This window comes from Lycium ferocissimum, chromosome 1 (assembly GCF_029784015.1).
Source record: "Lycium ferocissimum isolate CSIRO_LF1 chromosome 1, AGI_CSIRO_Lferr_CH_V1, whole genome shotgun sequence".
NCBI lineage: Eukaryota > Viridiplantae > Streptophyta > Magnoliopsida > Solanales > Solanaceae > Lycium > Lycium ferocissimum.
In genome coordinates this window covers 21,050,728-21,071,606 of record NC_081342.1, presented here as the reverse complement: position 1 = coordinate 21,071,606, position 20,879 = coordinate 21,050,728, and the positions used below count along the sequence as shown (strand labels likewise).

The following is a 20,879-nucleotide window of genomic DNA, read 5'->3' as shown; positions in this document are numbered from 1 at the left end:
CCAAAGATAACGCCAGGTTTCCATTTCGAAGCAAAATATTTCGATCAACATATTACAACTAACTTCTTAAGTAACAATACAAATATTGGTGACTTCTCAACGGCTAACTTATTTACCATATTTTCATTAATAATGAGTTTTTAGTGTAACAATTTGTTACAGAGCTAGCTAATGTATAAAAACTAATCACTCCCTTGATCTCTTTGTTTCAATGCAGAGCCATGTGTCTTCTCAAGGTGTTCCTTCAGCTGTGGTAGCTTTATACTTTATAAATATGTACTATATATTTCTTCTGACTAACTACTTATAATCTTCATAATCCTATTCCATTGCAATAGAAAATGACCAATCGAGAGTAGAACACAGAACATCAGAACATGCATGTGAAGTTCCCAGAGTTCCTTTACTACAACAGGCTATTGTTATAAAAAAAATATTCTTTAACTTTTTCTTTGTAAAAATGGAGACATCTTTACGATTAAAATGTGCCCATCTAGAGTGACTGTACTTGGTAGAACATTGAAAAGCCACCCCAAGCAGAATCTATTCCTGTCCCGCTTGCAATGAAAGAGTTGGCGAATAGTTCAATGTTAGTGTAATTTCAGGTGAGGTTATTTGGCTGCAAAAAGAAGAGTGATGACAATTCTCAAGATAAAAGTTAAAAGTCTTCAGATCCATCCTCTTCTCGACATCACGGTCGCATGAGGAGCCTCAACTTTCACATCAGACTAGACTAAGGATTTGTCATCGGCAGCAAGTGAAATGGCACATATTTGTGCTGCTGACACAAGGGAGAGAGTGAAGCTAACATTAGAAAGACCCCACTTACCTCATCACCAGAACTATACTTGTAGCATCTACTAGAACTGTGGTAATAACCAGAGAAAAGGAACTGGACCACCTTCTGGTTCATCAAATTCATTCGAGAAAAAAAATTATCAGGATTGTGACAACACTTGAAGCAACAAAACAGGTATTCCCGAAACCATCTGATATTAGTGACAGAAAGAACTTGCCAAAGAAGTTGCTTTTGTCAAGGTTTACAGCAACCAGAAGAAAATACGCGTAACACATGTTCCAGGACTACCCTGGATGATAATGCAACTAGACATAGTCCCACACTGCAATAATAGACTTTTGTTGAACATCTTAAAGTTAAGGATCTATGTCAAAGTTTCCGCAGAGGCTTGGGTCAAGGAACTCTAAATTGATGTGCATATAACCCGCTACATGATGCGGGAGCAGAAAATGACCGCTAAAATATGTACGACTTTTGTGAGATCAGTTATATGGATATGATGTACTGAGTCAAATTACAGTATTACCACGACCAGAGATTGACAGCTCCAGAACCTCTTTAAACTCTGAGCAAAAAGACCGATAGCTGCAAAGGAACTACAACTAAGGCCCTCTCTGGGCTCCAAGACGATTAAAAATCCTTAGGCCAGTATGGCAAAAGTTGGCATACCACATAGCCGTGGGAAGCCACATAGAGATTATTAAACCATGAGTTTGCTTAAGGTTGTTTAGGCCAGCAGGAAACAGAGTAAAATGGTTGAATCTGTTCCTAGTGCCCCCCATCACCATAACATGCCAACAAATTATTCAGTTCTGCACTTTAAAATATGTAACTAGAATAATAAACCCAAAAGGTTACAGAGTTCAACTACAGAAATCTCTTTAAAATTAAAATCTTCTTCGCATAGGGGATTTGCTCTTTCCGAATGAAATCGTCGCACGGGGCTTGCCTAGTGTGCTACCTCTCCTCAAAGTGGTTTGCGAGCTATTGCACAGAGCAGGTTTCTTTTACGCGTACCGAAGGCAGCGGCTGCGAGTTCTCATGTCATAAAAAAAAAATATATATATATATATATATTGGCTCAGCTCTCCAGCCTTTCAATATTCTGAATAATTCTATTTTATATGCAAAGCAGATTGAATCTAGAAACTGTTAGTAATAGTTACTGCAACAGAGGTGCTGATAAGAGTATACTGAGGAACTAAGCAGCGAATGACTTTTGCACAGCACAATGACAGATAAAACAGTATCAGAGCAAGTTCAATTATTGAAAGGATATAACCAAGAAAGCTTCGATTGGACATTATCGGGCAAGCGTAGAAGTTGTATAAAATACAACTAGTCAGATTCTAATTTTTGTCTTCGTCAACTTAAGAACCAACTTCTGGATTGACACTTTTGGCACTTTCAGGTGTCATGATGCGTCCAGTCATAGGATCAACTGGTCGAGTGTCTCGTGGACCGCCTTTTTGTCCCATAGCCAACATAGGTGGAGGAGGTAATACGCCTGCTCGGAAAAGAAGACGTTGAACTGGTTCTGACGGCTGTGCACCAACGGATAACCAATATCTGCAGAACCACAAATACCAGGTAAAGGATACATGATTGTGTGATTCTGACAGCTATCTGATGATTAAGAGTGTAAGAACCTACAACTTTAGTTCCTGCAAAAACTACAGCAAAGTCACAGTACAACCAATTGAGCACTACTTTTCTGTTGGACCTTTGCAAGACTAAAACTTGAGTGACCACAATCTCATAAACAGGAAACAGGTAATCAGCTTCAGGATTTACATATTATTAGTTATGCTCCTGTCTGATATGAATCAATATGAACAGCGATCAAGCACTTTGAGTGATCGTCCCTACAGTAATAGGGAGCTTCCTTTTCCTGACCGGCTAATAGGTCATAAGTCATCTGATATACACTAGAAAGGAGTTTCAGTCCTTTCAAGGGATCACTTTGCAAATATCTGTATAACTGCACCTTTATTTGGAAATATATTGAGCTTTTTACATGAAATTGCTTTATGTTAAAGCCTGTCCTAAAACAGTGATCAACTTAATCCTTTGAAGGACTCACGAAAAACAATAGCAAAAACAAGAAAGTTTATGCGGCAGCACAGTGCTAGAGTTATTTCTAAGAATTTAAAGAAAAAGGTCGACAAATACCAACTACAATTTAACTCCGTCCCTGCCTAACCCAGCCAAAATGAGTCCCTGGAGCGAAAAAAGAGATCCTAACTAACAAATGTCATTTCTTAATCTGTCTTGAAGTGTTGCGTGATAATTAACCTTTCAAAATCACAGGCACACACTCCTAATTCGCTAAACCAAGTCCACAAATACATACTATTAAATTATGTGTTGCATCCAGTCGACAAATGAACCATTTTATCATGTTTACGGTCCATGTTCACAGTAACAGAATAAACAAGAAAATAAAGATGATAAGATCTATGATTATACCAAACACAACGATCACTAATGTTTAGCTTCATCTGCAGCCAAGCAAGTTCTAACCGATCATTGTCACTCGAGGTTTACAGTACCACAGAGAACCAATTATTATTGTGAATGTAGAACATCATTCCTACAACTTAAAGACGACAAACCCTATCTGCTGGAAGAGTGTCCACCCCTTAAGAAAATACTAACTCCTAGAAAAAAAAAATTGGGTAATTTGACTAAACTGCCCCTAATTCAATAGATATTGAGATTTGATCACATAGCACTTAATAGCGGCAAATCTGAAAAAATAAGGTTAATTCTTTCTTAATTTGATAAGTGAACACTCTTTTTGATCCAAGGAAAAAGGGCTAAGTGGACACTCTTGTTGATCCAGAGGGAGTATAATGCTTCTTGTCCCTACAACTAGATATGTTCAATGAATCTCAATTGAAATTGTTATCTTTGCCTTTTCGCCAACATAATTTTTATTGCTCCATAACCTCCTTAGATCCAGTTGCATCTTTTTCACACAATTTCCTCGATAACTCAATTCAAATAGTTTGGTTGCTCCCTCGTATCTGCAATAGTCACCCTAGAAATTATCCAAAACACTTTAAATTGCTTCCTTATATATATATATGCAACAGTCACCCTAGAAATTCCCCACACTTTAAATTGCTGCATTCAGTCAGCTCCCTGTTCCACACTCACTCATTCTTTAGAGGCAGCTAATGAGAAAATTTTGTACATGTTTTATTTCTGTTCCAGGCATATGCATCTGACAGCAATCTGCTTTCGGCAGCATATTCAGCCAATTCATACGACAACTATAATCTTTTCGAAGGACTAACGACCAGATGAACAGAAAATTTAAAATAGCAAATTAGCAAAATCTGATTTTTGTGACTACACTGTTATTCTTGATCCTACAGCTATAAACCAGCCTTAACCGTTCACATTCATACCGATACAAAAATTTCAATGATTCTGTAGATCAAATAAGCTTTGCCAAAATAGCAAAGCTATACCAATGTTGAGCTTCCAGCCTTCCACAGCCTGCAGAAGCAACTGAATCATTACCTTTTTGAGTAGTCTTATCACCTTTGAGTAGTCTTACCATATTCTTTGTCAGACAACAACAAAAGCACGATACATGAACTAAAAGTAGATTAATATATCTTTGTCTAGTATCTACAGAACCCTTTAACCTGTCCTCCCTATCTGAACTTTAACAAGAGTGAAAATGCAATTCAAGAATCTCTAAGTTATAAATGGAACTCATGAAATTGGGAATGATAACAAAAGCAAGTTAACAAGAAGTTTGGAAATTTACTTACTTTAACCTGTCAAAATTAAGACCCATCCGTTTGCCGCCATCTTGACCTGTACAAAAGAATATTGTACAAGATATTCATCAGCACCTCAACAAATATATTCCTTCATAAAATTATTATGAAGGACTACATATCCCTACCAGCCTAAATTGAATACAGTTCTTTGATAACTCAAAATTTTGAATTCAAGATTCAACAACTAAGGTTTCTGTCAACAAAACCTTTATACAATACTAGATAACAGCCCAAAATCGATCAGTTAAAAGAAGAGAAAATTAAGGATGTGTTTTATGGAGGAAAACAGAAAATGTTTTCCAATTCTCGCATGTTTTGTGGGTCAAAATTTTTGGAAAACATGTTCCTTAAAAATTAGGGAAATGACCTCCCTAATTGAAGTAGAGAAAACAAGTTCCACGAATAGCATTCCACATTGATTGTGTCCTCCCCACCCTCCAACCCACCTCATCTTCACCCCCACCCCACACCCTACCCCCACTTCCCATAGTATTTGTCAAGACTATATACAAATGCTTTTTAGGATGATATATTTTGCTGTACATACCGAACACAAGAAAATAAGTAAGAAACCCACTTATTTTCCTACATAACATTTTCTTTCATAGAGAACACACCCTAAGTTGAAAGATGACAATTTTCAAATGGGGTTCATCCAAAGTAAGGTGAAATGACTAATATAACAAATTAATAAGCAAAATGAAATAAATGAATTGCACATGACAACAGCAAAATCTTCACATATTTCAAAAGGGGTTAACCTTGTCTAATTAAGAGCATAACCTCTATATGTCTGAGTGATACACATAAAAATAGGCAAAATAGAGGTTACCAGGGAGAGGATTGTAGTAACCAAGGACTTCCAAGTGTTTGCCGTCTCTGGGAGATCTGCTATCGGCAGCCATTACTCTGTAAAAGGGTTTGTTTTTGCAACCAAAACGAGATAACCGCAATCTTACCACCATTTTTAATCACTGCCTCTTCTTTGCTGCAAATTGTGACGATTTTTCCCTCCCAATCCGGCAATACGCATGGACAAACACCGCTGCTTTTCTCTTTTCCCCGAAAGATCTATTTTTCGAAAATGACATAAATGGTGGTCCCCTATGTTTGAGGGTAAGTTCAAAACAGTTTCTTTATTATCTACTTTATTAAGCTGGAAATCATATTTAAAGGTACAACTTTTGTATTTTTTGCGATTTTTAATTTATTTTTAAAGTTTAATATAATTTTTTGAGGTGTAATTCTGTTGTTAACACCTAATTTTTGACTTCTCCTAATTCATTTTAATTACCCAGAGTCCTTAAATATTAAACGGAGGGAAATATGCATTTTTAAAAGTCAAAATAATTTTATAAAATTATTTGGATAATATTTTACCATCCTTATTTGGTAAAATAATTTCTATAATGTTATAAATCATTTGGAAATTAATTTGCAACAATTATGATATATTTGCTAATTTTAATCAAGGAAATAGTTTAAAATAATTATTTATTTAATTGTTTAAATTTTGTCCTTAATTGCTTGAGCCGATTAAGGCCATTATTGCAAAAAACTAGCCCTTAATTGTTTAATTAAGTTAATTTTGTCCATGGTTGAAACAACCAAATTCATGGTTGAAGTTCAATTAGGTCATAAATGCAATTAGCTTTTATTTTAATTAAGCCGAATATAGCCATGATTGAAATAGCCTATTGGATAGGTCAAGGTTAATTTGAGGCTACGTTCGCAATTAAAGTCCCTCTGCTTAATTAGCCATGATTATTTGGTTAATTAATCTTAAGTTGACCATGATTAAGGGGGTTAAATTAATTGATCTTTCTTAATTATGGTCAGTTATTAAAATAAGTGTCAGGTTCTCATGCATATACACGGATATACATGTGTATACATGCATATCACGTGTATATAGATATATATGAAGGGCCATTTTCCTATCTCTTTAAAAATTAACTAGGCCTGGTCCAATAAAGACCATGACCTGGCTCAAGCCAAAAGATAAAAGGGGTAATAGCCCTCTTTTCCCATTCAGTTGATACCAAACGACCCCTTAAGTGCAAAGAAAGGGTTTCTCTAAAGTCGCCACTCCTCTAACTCTCTCTCTCCTCGTGGTCATCGGCGTGAAAATGGAAAAGGGTCCACTTGCTTTCGCTTTATGCAGTTGTTGCTTGACTATTTCGGGTAAAACAATTAATGCTTTACCCTCTCTCCGTCGGTACACCACCAAACGAGGTATTACTTTTTTCTTTTTCTTTATTCTTTTACGAATTATCGGTCAAATAGGACTGAACTCTTAACGGGTTTTGTTGTATTCGTTCTTAAATCCACGAATTTCATTGGATATGGGTGACTTGAGGGGGAAACCAAGAGGGTTTTTCCCCCAGTTTGATTATCCCACATCGAAATTTAGGGCAAAGGTTTCATATTTGGGGTTTTATATAAAGAACCCCATTGTTACCATTTTAGACAGACCTGAAATCAAATACCATCAGATATTCACAAAAAAAAATCTGAAAATACCTAGGGTTTTAGCAATTTTCTTTGAAACCTTTAATTTTTTTCAGAATAGTTAAGTTTTAAATTTATTTGTTTCTCGTTTGTGACTGAGCTTGAGGTGAAAGGAGGATAAAGAGGTCTCCAATTTCAAACTCGACAAACCTCAAGGCGGCACGAAAAAGGTGATTTTCTCTCCTTTTGTTTATTTTCTTGCATTTCTTGTTTGCCCATGTGTTTATGTGTTATTTGTGTTCTTAGTTTATTTTTAGTCTTGCTTAGTTAGCTATGTATGTGTAGTTTCAGTATTTTCTTTAAGCATGTTAGTATAGTTTAGATTAGTCAGTACTGATTAGTTAATCTGTGTTATTGTCTATCAAATAATATGCTTATAGACTCTGTTTGACTTAGTTAGCTTTGCTTAATCACGTGGTTAGCTTAGATTTGAAGCTGTTAATCATGCTTGATTTTAGTTAATCATAGGATTAGTTCAAATTTGTAGTTGTCTATTATGCTTAATCTTACTTAGTTAATCTGTAGTTTGCCCAAACATGTATTGTATGCTTAATCATGTTCAGTCCAGTGGTAATGGAGGTTTTGTAACTACTTGATTATAATCCCGAACCTTAAGTCATGTTAGTCTGATTTATAGGTTTAGATATATTTGTGCTTAGCTTTATGTGTTTTAACTTAACATGTATTTAGACCACTTTGCAACCTCTGTGTTACACTCCGTACTTCCGCAGAAGCACTTATCAAATTTTAATGTAAGTATGTTGAACTATGACTAAGTAAAACAACTTTGGAATATAAGGAGCGGAGCATTATTGAGTATATTCTAGGAGTAAAGGATGCACATAAGGAATACCGGGAGGTCCTAAAAGGAAATGAGTTGAAGAAGTTGCGTCAGTATGACTTTGGAAGAAGATGAGCGTTACTCTGAACGACAAAGTATGAACCAACTTGGGGAAAGAATATCTTCTAGTATATGAAGATTTTGAAGAAAATCAACCTGCTAAGTTGAAGTTCATGAAGTCTAGTTTCCAACGCAATAAACCACTCGTCGATATGGCATCGGAGTAAAGAGTTATGGACGTTACAATTCTGGCTGACAGGCCAGAGGTTTGGTCAGCGGGAATGCGCCACCACTAGGCGCGAACAGGCAGAAGGGCGTCAGACAACCCAGCACATCCGCGCCACTTCTAAGCGCGGTCGCGCAGGGTTAATTTTAAGTCGGCGGTAACCGACTTTCAACTTCAATATAAGACCAAAATATGGTCTTAAGGCCTCATTTCTCCACTCCTTTTAACCAAAAACCATCTGAGAGACCCAAGGAACATTAAAGGATCATTCTGTGAGTGGATTAAAGTAACGGGACTATATAGGAGGCTCGGGAAGCGTATAGGGTTTTGCAGTTCTTGTTTTAAACATCAAATCTTGACGGGACGAAGGAATCTATTGAAGATAAATAAGATTTCAAGCTTTTCCACCCTTGATTGAGGTAAGGATATTCTTTACTATTGATATTATGAATCGTATTATGGAGATTTAGTTGCTAAAGCTTTGTAAAGTCGATTGATTGGTTGAGAAGTTAGGTAAACATCGTGTGGGATGTTTTATTGAGTATATTGGTATTGATGATGATGTTGTTGATATTAGTGTTGCTATTATTGTTGTTTTGTTGGTATTGTGATTTCGGGCTAGGGATATAAACAGAGGAGATGCTGCCCGAATTTTGGCAGATTCTAAGAGGATTAATTTGAAGGCTTAAGACAAGCATATGACGATAAACCTAACAATAGTATGAGTTATTTTATATGTAGATTACAAGACTACGAATGCTCTTATGTAGATTGCAAGATAGGAAGTAGGTTGGAAAGTTGAGAAGTAAGTTTCAGGTATGTTAAGGTTGTTCCTTCTTTTCTTGGCATGATTCCATATGTGGTAAGATTGTAACGAACCTTATGAATAGAGATTTGTCAAAGTAGAGCTTGTCATATTGTCGCATAGTTTTCGAGTGTTATATTATTCTTTCTGAGGTAGTTTTCGAGTGTTATGTTATTCTTTTTGAGGGGCCATATTCCCTCCATATGTCCTTGAATTTATAGAGAGACAGAGACATGTTATAGTATCAGTATTTTTCAGCATATGCATGATATACTTATATTTTCTTTAGCCTGGCCACTTGGTCAGTGAGACATTTTCTTTAGCCTTGCCACTTGGTCAGTGAGACAGATGTGCCTAGCCTACGGGTCAGTGAGACAGATATGTCTGGCCTACGGGTCAGTGAGATAGATATGCCCGGCTCACGGGCCGCCGAGACGTATATACCGCCTACGGCCGCCGAGACGGATATGCTCGGCTCACGCCGTTGAGACATTTTCTTTAGCCTGGCCACTTGGTCAGTGAGACATTATTATTTTTCCTGGCCGATGGGTCAGTGAGATTTTACATTTGCCTGACCACTTGGTCAGTGAGATATATGATGCTATTGTATTGCATTTCATTTGAGACAGATAGAGGGATATTCTGTGAATTCTTTGGCCTCCGTATCGTGTGTCTTCTGGGCTCGGGCCGCTATGGTTTGCCTTACATACTCGGTACATCGTTTCGTACTAACGTCCATTTGCTTGCGGACGCTGCTTTCATGCCCTCAAAGTGTATTACGTGCGATTCAAATTTCTAGGTCATCCATTTAGCTACAGCGCCGCCGCGCTCCACTGGTTCGGAGTCGTGCGTCCTTTTGCATGCTATTTTGACATGTCTATATGGAGGCATGACAAGGCCTTGTCCGTCCTTTCTACACTCGTGCTCTATAGAGGTTATATAGACGCTTGTATATAGTTAGGATGTGTGTAGCCGTTCGGCTCTTATTTTTGTTGTACAACAGGCCGTAAGCGCCTCAGTCGGCTCGCACCGTTATCCCCGCACGTACGTGTATATATATATGTTGGTCGTGAGTTCTCGACGCAGCAGTCTATTGTGTTAATCTTACGGTGAGTTAGTATAGCTCGTTTATAAATTATATATGGGCCACCCCGTTGCTCAAAAGGAGGTCCGTGCGAGTTTAGTGGGTGCTTGGTCATTAGAGGTCGGGCACTCGTCATGACTCATCAGCTCGGGTTGTGACAGGCTGGTATCGCAGCAGCCTCCGTCCTAGGGTTGTCTATAAACCGTATCCAAAAGAGAGTCTTGTTTATGGGTGTGAAGCGCGCCACACTTATAAACAGGAGATTACCAGGCATTTAGGAACCATTGACCTTTCTTTATATCTTAGATCGTGCAATAGAGCCAGTCTAGGAAAAATCGTTCTTGACCCTCTTTTCCTGTAGATAAGTGCAGATTGATATAGATGAAAAGGACAGTTTCTGATAGTGGGGGTGCAAGGAAGGCCCTGAGCGTGGACTCTGAACCACGGATACCAGGACAGATTAGGAGGAGTCTTGGTTACTCCATTGAGTCAGACCCTTCTGAGTAGATGATTGAGACGACTCCTCCGCATCCTCGTGACTTCGCATGAGGAGATCCGTCGAGGATAGCTGCGAGACGGACCCCGTCCGAGGGTTCGTATGAGACACCGGAGCAGAAGCTCCCCGAGGTCGCGCTGCATTTGGTCCCTCCAGTTTCTCCTATGATTAAGTATTACGTCAGAGCAGCGACGAGTGTAAGTGTTACAGAGGTAGTTAGCCCTTTGTCTTGGCCTTCATTCAATCAGGAGCTGCCAGAGTATTCGTATCCTTTGGATTATGATGGGGCAGATGAGGATGGTCAGACGAGCAGAAGGTGGGAGGATGATGAAAGGGATATATTTCACTTCACAGTTCCCAAGACCAGGACCAGGATAGGCCGATTACAGGTATATGGGTCTTCTTATTGAAACTCCTTATGTTATGTGTGATTATTATGGGATATCATCTAATGGTTGACAAATGGGGATTTTAAAGAGACCGATAACTGAAGTATTTATGGTTAATTGCGACTAGGACATTTCTGCTACCATTAGGAGCCCCGGGACTAAGAATGAAAAGCAGTCGTGTGTGTTGATTGGCACCCGGCATCTTACGGAAACCGAGCGAACCAACTTATAACTTGTATTCTCTATGTCTCGAATGAAAAAATAAGGCTAAGGCTAGATATGAACGTAATATCATGTATGAATATATGTCCAATGGACCCACAATGCCAATATAACGACCGACAGAACATAACGAAGCTATACATAGGAACTGTCTGCAAAGCCTCTAGGCGAACATGATCGAAGTATGCAATCGGACGGGCCCCCGACATGCCCCGAACAAAAATCATACAAACGTATATACATCCGACTGCAATGCCCAGAAGAAGTGGAGCTCACCAACCATAACCGGGTACCGAAGGCAAACTACGATGAAAGATCCTCGTCTTGTCTATCCACACCGCGGCGTGAACGCGCCGTCCACAAGAAAGAACGCGCACGACAGCAATGTACTGAGTATGTAAGGCATGAATAGTAGCATAGTAAGAGATACCGAACATGGAAAATAATATAATGAACGTATGAAGATAAAGTAATGTAAAAGAGATCAACTTGTGCCTCTAAATGCCCTTTTAAGGCGAATGTCGTGCATGCTTAGCTTTTAAAAAAAAGACTTTTCCATATATATCCATATTTAATATCCTGTCCGGCCATTAAGGCGCGATAATATATATAGCATCTTGCCCGGCCATTAAGGCACGATAATACATATATATACACATAGCGTCTTGCATGGTATTATCTTACCCAGTCATGTAGGCTAGGTGTCATCTTACCCGGTGCTTTCGGGACTCGGTGTCATCTTACCCGGCCCTTTTGGGACTCGGTGTCATCTTACCCGGCCCTTTCGGGATTCGGTGTCATCTTACCCTGCCTTTCGAGACTCGGTGTCATCTTACCCGGCCCTTTCGGGACTCGGTGTTATCCCCAGTTGATCAGTGGGATGCAATGCATACATACATACACACACATTAAAAAAATACATAGATGAAATCAACACCATCATTGGCTTTACCATTATCATCATATCATTCCTGAAGGATTAACCATCGTAGGATGAAATCGACGATGTCACGGGAACCTTGAGAATCATGAACTTAGATAACATTGGAAATAGAATTATTATCTTTGCTACATCTCACCTCGAAGGAACGAATAACATGAGGTGAGACCATCAACAATAAGTAAGATCTAGGGATTCATGGAATGGCTCAGCAATCTCATAATGCTCTCAAATCATAGCTACGGAGTTACTAGAACAGTAATCATCATCATCGTCACGGTCATCATAGAACATAGTTCATTTAACATCATGCTAAGCTTTAAGAGTCATGAACTTCTAGCTTTTGAAAACAAGGAGGTTATGAAGACATTTATGGGATCATAACTTAGGAATCATGCCTTTGAAAGAAAGGGACGAGCCTTAACATACCCGTTCGACCTCCTCCAATTATCTACACTTATTCGTCCAAGCTCGCAAGTCTACATTTAAGAGGATTCACACAATCGTTAGACTCATCGTAGTATATTTGTTCTAAGCTTTCAAGTCAAACTATTTTATATCCTGCCGAAATTAAGCATTTCCCCCGTTTATATGCCTAGCCCGAACTCTCAATTCAGCAACAACAACAACAACAATACCAACATCAATAACATCATTTCCAACACCAATATGTACCATAAAACATTACCACACGCTGTTTTCCAACTTCCATAACTAACCAACTTACTACACAATTATTTGATGACTTTGTCTCCGTAAATAAGCCTTAAATAATACCAAAAGAGAAAGATTCATTCCTTTTTTCTTTTTAAGACAGCAATATCCTCAATATCCACGCTAAAATCCACTGCAAAACAATACTAGAATCACAATCACGCGTTACCCGGACATAAACCACTACTCCGCGACTTAAAAATTACTCACTTTTTGTTTCCCTCTCTTTCTCTTCAATTTCTGGAATTTTCCAGGAAAATCTGATGAAAAAAAGCGGTTATTACCCTTTATATAGGGGTCAAATTCAGGTCGGGTTCATCAGCAGCACTGTAGCACGCGTTTCTGCTCTGTCAGTTGAACTTGTAACGTCCATAATTCTCTACTCCGATGTCCTATCGATGAGCGGTTTATTGTGTTGGAAACTAGACTCGGTGAACTTCATTTTAGGCTTTTGTTTCACTTCAAAACACTTCATATGCTAAGAGATATTCATCCCTCAATTTAGACCAAAATTTTCATACAAAACATTACCCATCCTATCTCCAAAGTCGTACTACTCCATTTCTTCCACTCATTTCCTTATAAAACCTTCCAGTATGCCTTATATGCATCCTTTACTCATTAAGTATACTTAATAATACTTGCTCCTTATATTCCAAAGTGATTTTACTTAACCATAACTCAACGTACTTGTGTTTCAAATTTGATAAGTGCTTCTTCGAAGATACGGGGTGTAACAGAAAATTTTCTAAATATTGGAAGTTTCAAAGGTTATGATAGTATTTATCCAACCAGGAAAGTAAGGGAATTTTCCAGCCCTGGGGGAAATGCATTACCGGGTTTTATTTGGATTTCCCATTAGGACTTCAAATTGGTTTTTAAAGACATGTGACCATGCAGCAATAAAAAGAACGGATGTGATCCTTATAAGAAGGTTTACCTTGACTTTTCAGACAGATATGGTGAAGGTCACTTGACGATAGAAAAATAAGAGCGATGTCGGCTTATGAATTTAAAAAAAAAAAAGGAAAGAAGAGTAGGTGTTCGAGTGGAGATGATTCATTAAGTCTATATTGCCAGAGGCTTATGATCAGGACTTAGAAAATATCTTTGAGAAGTCCTACAAATTCAGACATACGAAAATATGAGGAACCAGAATAGCCAGAGAGAAATTAGGAGCATATGAGCCTTACGATTAGAATTTTAAATAATCATGAGGTATGAGTCTGGCTAGCTAGGCAAAAAGAGAGGAGATCTATTAAAGCCACAGATTCAGGACAATTTTAAATAGCATTGGATATTTTGTAACTGAGGTATTAATAAGCGATGTAAACGATAACTCATGTGTGGCCACATTAAATATTATGTGTGCCCTTATGATCGATCTTACGATATGCTAAAGGTATTGATTGAGCTGGGTATTGAAGTTAAAGTAACAAGTCTTACGGGCGTATTGATATTGTTTTCTCCGAATGTTGAAGTTGGATAATCATGATGCAACAATATCAGGGAGAAGAAGAATATGTGTATATAAGAGTAAGAAGATTATGATATCATGAGAAGAAGAGAAGTGCAAGCAAGGGAAGTATGTTGCTAGTAAGGGTCAAGTAAAGCTTTCGAAAAAAGGGTTAAGGCGGCGGTAGAGGCAAAGAGCCATTTGGATAAATTTTTAAAGTAAGTAAGCAGGAAGGATAAAGTGTGGCAATATGTGATAAAGGGCAAATTCCAAGATCCCGGAAACAGATCTTGATAAACAGGATTGAAGTATAATAACGATGGATAATGGATATAACCTGAAAAAGAATAATCAAGTTTTGTGAAAGGTGTCAAGGGATTTCTGACTCTTAAGGTACATCCGAAAGGATAATTATGAAGCCATATTGATACGTTCACCTAGAAAATAGAAGAAGCCCCACCCCCCCCCCCCCCCCCCAAAAAGCGATTTTAGATATAGAAAGGATTCGTACTTCTAATGGAATACTCTACGAATTCTAGGGCCAATGCTATTGAATGGCAAGTGGGGAAGAGCATTTTATGAGCAAGGGAAGTCAAGAAAGACCCTAAGAGAGAAAGTAAGAAGAGTGCACTAATGAGTTGGTTAAAGGAAGTTGTGTAACCATCAAGAACAAGGGGAAGGTTAATAAGTTAATAAGTCTAGCTAAGAGGAGAAACATCGATAGCATGGGACGAGAGTCTTGATTAGGAGTACAGAAATTCAATTATAAAGAAAACAGGATGAACATACGAGGGATATGTATAAACATGAACAAGTTATGGCATCGAAAGGGAAGATAAGAAAAGGATGAAGGAGGAAGAAAAAGAGACATTTTCTAAGTATTTGTGAGTAAGACAAGGATCGACAAGATATTAGAAGAACTAGGACGCCTGACTATGGTACAACCACCTAGTAAAGAAGAACTACAGAACAGTATGAGCTGGGCAAATAAAAGAGTGGGCCGTGGAAAATAGATGCGATAGTACATTGACTTATGATGGTATAAAAAGAAGAAACTAGATTTGGTTGGCTAAAACATAAGGTCAGTATAAGAGAGGGAACATACAAAAATCTTCAATCGCAAAAGGTAGAGGAAGTGAGTATTTAAGGACTTCGAATATCTGTGCAACTGATAAACTCAAACAACAAATAGGGTATTCCAGACTATAGGGAAGATTTATCAGGTAAGAATCAAGCGAAGGCCAAGTGTCCAAGAGGAATCTCAAAGGAATTAATAAAGGGATGATGCGTCTGATTGGAACAAAGCTGGTGGTAATGAAACCTCATGGAACAAGAAAAATAATGGTTCTGCTAGATATCTATGATTAAAAACTGCAGACAAAGGAAAGAGTGAAATGATTTGAACTCACTACATGGTAAGGAGCCTGGTTCACATTTCGACAAATTTCCAAATTTATCCCTAATTTATTAGCCGGACTAAGGATTAGCAACTTTAAGGATAAATTGAAAGAAGAGGATCATTGAAGAAGAGATTCGAGATATTCTTGATGTAAGTACAAGGATTACCGATAGCCCAGACCGAGCATAAGAAGCTTTATTAAAAGAAAAAGAAAAAAGAAAAGAGAGAATCAAGTAAAGTGTATGGATGAAAGGAAATTTCGGTGTTATATTAACTGGAAGATAAAATACCACAAGGATTGACTTAGTTGCTACAGGAAAGCAAGGGATACTATATTACCAGCTTCTGAGGTTATCCTTAAGGGGGAAAGAATAATTCAAACTCCAAGAAGATGAAGGCATGGAATACCTGTGAAGCGTAAGAAGGATACATAAAGGCCAAAGGAGTAAGAATTTCGATACATGCTAAAAAGGGATAAAAAAGGAAGATGGGACCAAAAGTAGATAAAGGTATGTGGTAAGTACTGGGTAAACGAGCATATAAGGGTGTAAACAACAGAGGTCGAAGAGACAACGAGGATGATAAAGTATGAAGAACTAGTAGACAGACAGGTGAAAAGAAAAAGAGGATGACCATGAGTACGAGCATAAATTTTGGCCACAACAGAAGGAAAATATATTCAAGAATTAATTGGGCAAGAAATTCAGTGAACTCGAGAATGCACCCATTGGTAGTAAAACAACAGTAATCAAGAAATACCAATGGAATTGTGAAACCATGAATCTTGAGTCTACATGTACGTAAGGACGATGAGCTAGTAATTACACAAGGAAGAACTGTATATGTTAAGAAGAAACCATGTTATTGCTCATATAAAGAAACCAAGGAATCCAAGAAATATTAATCATCAGAAATTGAGGCGCACTCCAGTGTAAAGAATTACTGAATACTACAACAGTAAGACTGGGAATGCCAAAGATTCAGTATAAGAAAACCAAAGGGTTAAGGAAAAGATTAACTAGTTGAGCGTAATCAATCGATGCTGAAACAAAAGGCCGAACGGTATCGCGTACAAGAGATAAAGTAACATTTATTGTGAAGTACTCCAAATACAATACATCGTCAATCAACTGAAAAATAGAGGGTAGAGCTCAGAGGGGTAAAGAGGAAGGGAAAAAAGCTAAATATCAAGTTGATCACTATTCATATGAATGATGGGGTTAATGGATAAGTTCTCAGAAATCGCCAACAGAATATAAGGAAAGATTGAATGGACCATAAGTATAAAGGTTTAAACCCCCAAAATGAACAAGAGAGGATTGTCGCTCAACAAATCGATATAGCGTCATAAGCCTGCAAATTATGGTTTCAATTTATTAGCTTAAGGAGTATCACCTCCAAGGAACCGCGAAGAGGATCATAAGTTGCGTAGTTCGAATAAGTTCGGTTCTGTATACATGAGTAACACTGCAAGTAAGTAAAGTAAATACCAACAAATGCAGGTGAGAATATTGACATCAATGTCAAAACGAGTTCTACTTCAACATTTGAGGACAAATGTTCCTAAGGGGGGAAGAATGTTACACCCCGTACTTCTGGAGAAGCACTTATCAAATTTTAATGTAAGTATATTGAACTATGGCTAAGTAAAACAACTTTGAAATATAAGGATTATTGAGTATATTCTAGGAGTAAAGGATGCACATAAAGAATACCAGGAGGTCCTAAAAGGAAATGAGTTGAAGAAGTTGATTTAGTATGACTTTGGAAGAAGATGAGCGTTACTTTGAACGACAAAGTATGAACCAACTTGGGGAAAGAATATCTTCTATAATATGAAGAGTTTTGAAGAAAATAAACTTACTAATTTGAAGTTCATGAAGTCTAGTTTCCATCGCAACAAACCGCTCGTTGATGCGGCATCGGAGCAAAGAGTTATGGACGTTACAAGTCTGGCTGACAGGCCAGAGGTTTGGTCAACGAGAACTCGCCACTACTAGGCGCGAACGCTTAGAAAGGCTTTAGACAACCCAGCCCTCCGCGCGACTTCCAAGTGCGATCGCGCAGGGTTAATTTTAAGTCGGTGGTAACCGACCTTCAACTTCAATATAAGACCAAAATATGGTCTTAAGGCCTCATTTCTCACTCCTTTTAACCAAAAACCATCTAAGAGACCCAAGGAACATTAAAGGATCATTTGGTAAGTGGATTAAAGTAACGACACTATATATGAGGCTCGGGAAGCGTATAGGGTTTTGTAGTTCTTGTTCTAAACATCAAATCTTGACGGGACGAAGGAATCTATTAAAGATAAATAATATTTCAAACTCTTCCACCCTTGATTGAGGTAAGTATATCCTTTACTATTGATATTATGAATCGTATTATGCAGATTTAGTTGCTAAAGCTTCGTAAAGTCGATTGATTGGTTGAGAAGTTGGGTAAACATCGTGTGGGATGTTTTATTGAGTATATTGGTATTGATGATGATTTTTTTGATATTAGTGTTGTTATTATTGTTGTTTTGTTGGTATTGTAATTTCGAGCTAGGGATATAAACAGAGGAGAAGTTGCCCGAATTTCGGCAGATTCTAAGAGAATTTAATTTGAAGGCTTAAGACAAGGATATGACGATGAGATTAACAATAGTATGAATGGTTTATATGTAGATTACAAGACTATGAATGCTCTTATGTAGATTGCAAGACAGGAAGTAGGTTGAAAAGTCGAGAAGTAAGCTTCAAGTTTGTTAAGGTTGTTCCTTCTTTTCTTGGCATGATTCCATATGTGGTAAGATTGTAACGAACCTTATGACTAGATATTTTTCAAAGTAGAACTTGTCATATTGTCGCATAGTTTCCGAGTGTTATGTTATTCTTTTTGAGGGGCCATATCCCCTCCATATGTCCTTGAGTTTATAGAGAGACATGAGACACATGTTATAGTATCAGTATTTTTCAGCATATGCACGATATACATATATTTTCTTTAGCCTGGCCACTTAGTCAGTGAGACATTTTCTTTGCACGGCCACTTGGTCGATGAGACGGATATGCACGGCTACGGGTCGGTGAGACGGTATATGCGGCTACGGGTCAATAAGACAGGTATGCCTGGCCTATGGGTCAGTGAGATAGATATGTCTGGCCTACGGGTCAGTGAGACAGGTATGCTTGGCCTACGGGTTAGTGAGATACTTTCTTTAGCCTGGCCACTTAGGCAGTGAGACATTATTATTTTGCCTGGCTGATGAGTCAGTGAGATTTTACATTTGCACGACGGCGAGTGGTGAGATATACGATGCTATTATATTGCATTTCATTTTGAGACGAACAGAGGATATGCAGCGTAATTCTTTGGCCTCCATATTGTATTATTTTCAGTTCAGTTTCAGTTATCGTTTGCCTTACATACTCGGTACATCATTTCGTACTGACGTCCTTTCTTGTGGACGCTGCGTTCATGCCCGCAGGTTCAGGTAGCCAGACAAGCGATCCAGCTCAGTAGGTCTTCCACTCAGCTACAGTCAGTGCGCTCCACTTGGTTCGGAGCTGCAGTCCCTTTTGGTATGCTATTTTGACATGTCTATATGGGTATGGCGGGGCCTTGTCCTGTGCTTTCTACAACTCATGCTCCATAGAAGTATGTAGACAGTTGTATATAGTTGGGATGTTATGTAGCCTTGTCGGCTCTTATTTTTGTTGTACAGCATACGTAGTGGCCTAGTTGGCTTGCACTGTTATCCTCAATATGTATGTATATATATATCTTTGGTTGTGAGTTCTTGATGCAGAGTGTATTGTCTTAATCTTATAGGAGTTAGTATAGCTCAGTTATAAATTATATATGGGCCACCCTGTTGCTCAGTGAGGTCCAGGTGCAAGTTTAGGGGCGCTTGGTTGGTAGAGGTCGGGCACTCGTCACGACTCATCGGCTTGGGTCGTGACACTCTGAAGCATGTTTAATTTGGCAGAGGACTTCTTCATGTTCTCAGTATTTCTAGATGTCATTACTCCATTTGGCTCAGTCTCATGCTTTTGAAATATTGGTATTAGTTTGGGTATGAATCTGTATTTGACCTGTTGGATGGTTAGCATCCCTATGGTTTGTTTAAATATGTTTCAGTATCCCTAAGTCTATGTTTGTTATAGCATTGGTAAAAAATGAGATTCTAGCAACCTAAACTCAAGATGAACACCCAATCTATATCTGACTAGCATGCTGGTATGTGAACCTGTGATATACAATGTTTTCCCTCTTCAAATGGTTATAATGCTAGGTGAGATTGACTCATATATATGCATAAATGACTAGGATACTAGCCTTTGAGTCTGTCACTTTGTTTGTTGCCAAATGCATGCCTATAGTCCATGTTGATGTCATGTTTGGGATCTAGTAATATCTGTGGTAGATTCCAATTGTCTCTATTGAGAATTGATATTGCTATGTGACTAGTTTGATGTTGAAAGTTGAGATTGACTAGTTTGATGTTGAAAGTTGAGATGCAAACATACACATAAGATTTTAAAGCAAGAGGAATTTATTTTAGATGTTTAAAGGAGTCAGTCTTCTGAGAGCCTTGTATATTCTGGCTATTCACTGTCAACCCCAGCATGTTCAAACTATATTTGACTCATTGTTCCTGCTTAATACTTTTAACTTGATGTCTAGCATGATCTTGAAGTGTAGTAGTTTTATTTGTCTCTGTATTTGATGTTCTTCTATGCTTCTAGTTATTTTAATTTATCTTGAAAGATTGAGATAGAGTTATTCATTTAGTGTGTATGGATCATGAATGACTTACCCAAGGCTAGAAGCGGAGTGATGCGGCTTTGAGTAGCAATTCTAACTCAGCCCAATCACTTTAAATCTAGGCTGCTGGGGTTCTTTAGGTGAAACCACTCATTCTTTGACATTTTAAGACTAATTAAAGGAGCTAGTGTGTGCAAATTTCATTAGATATAAGTAACTCTATGTCTTATGGTTTTAGTAACTCATGTACATTTGTTATTCTGAGATTTGAGGGTCTTGCTCTTAGAAGTCTTCACTGCTTGAAAGTAACTATGTGTGTATTATTTGTTGTTTATAAAGAATATACACAAGGAATATTGTGTTTGTCTGGTAGCATGCTTTGTAATTCTTGTTCTTTTAAACACTGCTTGAATATGCTAAAAATGAGAAAGTATGAATGTTTCTC

At 38.0% G+C, this 20,879-nt stretch overlaps 1 protein-coding gene across 2 annotated transcripts; it reads right to left on the bottom strand.

The window, feature by feature from the left end:
• Positions 1–1,935: 1,935 nt before the first annotated feature.
• On the bottom strand, positions 1,936–5,680 carry LOC132051976 (small ribosomal subunit protein bS16m/bS16c-like). 2 transcript variants are annotated; one of them, XM_059443281.1, is made up of 4 exons: positions 5,643–5,680; positions 5,432–5,610; positions 4,588–4,633; positions 1,936–2,368 (listed from the first exon to the last, which is right to left on the bottom strand). In XM_059443281.1, the coding sequence occupies exons 2-4, from the start codon at positions 5,562–5,564 to the stop codon at positions 2,170–2,172; spliced, it is 378 nt and encodes a 125-aa protein (XP_059299264.1). In that variant the 5' UTR covers positions 5,565–5,610; positions 5,643–5,680; the 3' UTR covers positions 1,936–2,169. The 2 variants fall into 2 exon arrangements, with proteins under 2 accessions (XP_059299264.1, XP_059299253.1); XM_059443270.1 differs by having other exon boundaries at positions 5,432–5,674.
• Between the last annotated feature and the right edge of the window lie 15,199 nt (positions 5,681–20,879).

What these genes read in the sequence shown, in the direction of transcription:
- LOC132051976 (XM_059443281.1), bottom strand. Translation starts at nt 5,564, where the DNA reads ATGGTGGTAAGATTGCGGTTATCTCGTTTTGGTTGCAAAAACAAACCC. An exon ending in TTACTACAATCCTCTCCCTG is followed by an intron (nt 4,634 to 5,431) that starts GTAACCTCTATT and finishes TCTTTTGTACAG; the next exon opens with GTCAAGATGGCGGCAAACGG. An exon ending in CTTAATTTTGACAGGTTAAA is followed by an intron (nt 2,369 to 4,587) that starts GTAAGTAAATTT and finishes GTGGTTCTGCAG; the next exon opens with ATATTGGTTATCCGTTGGTG.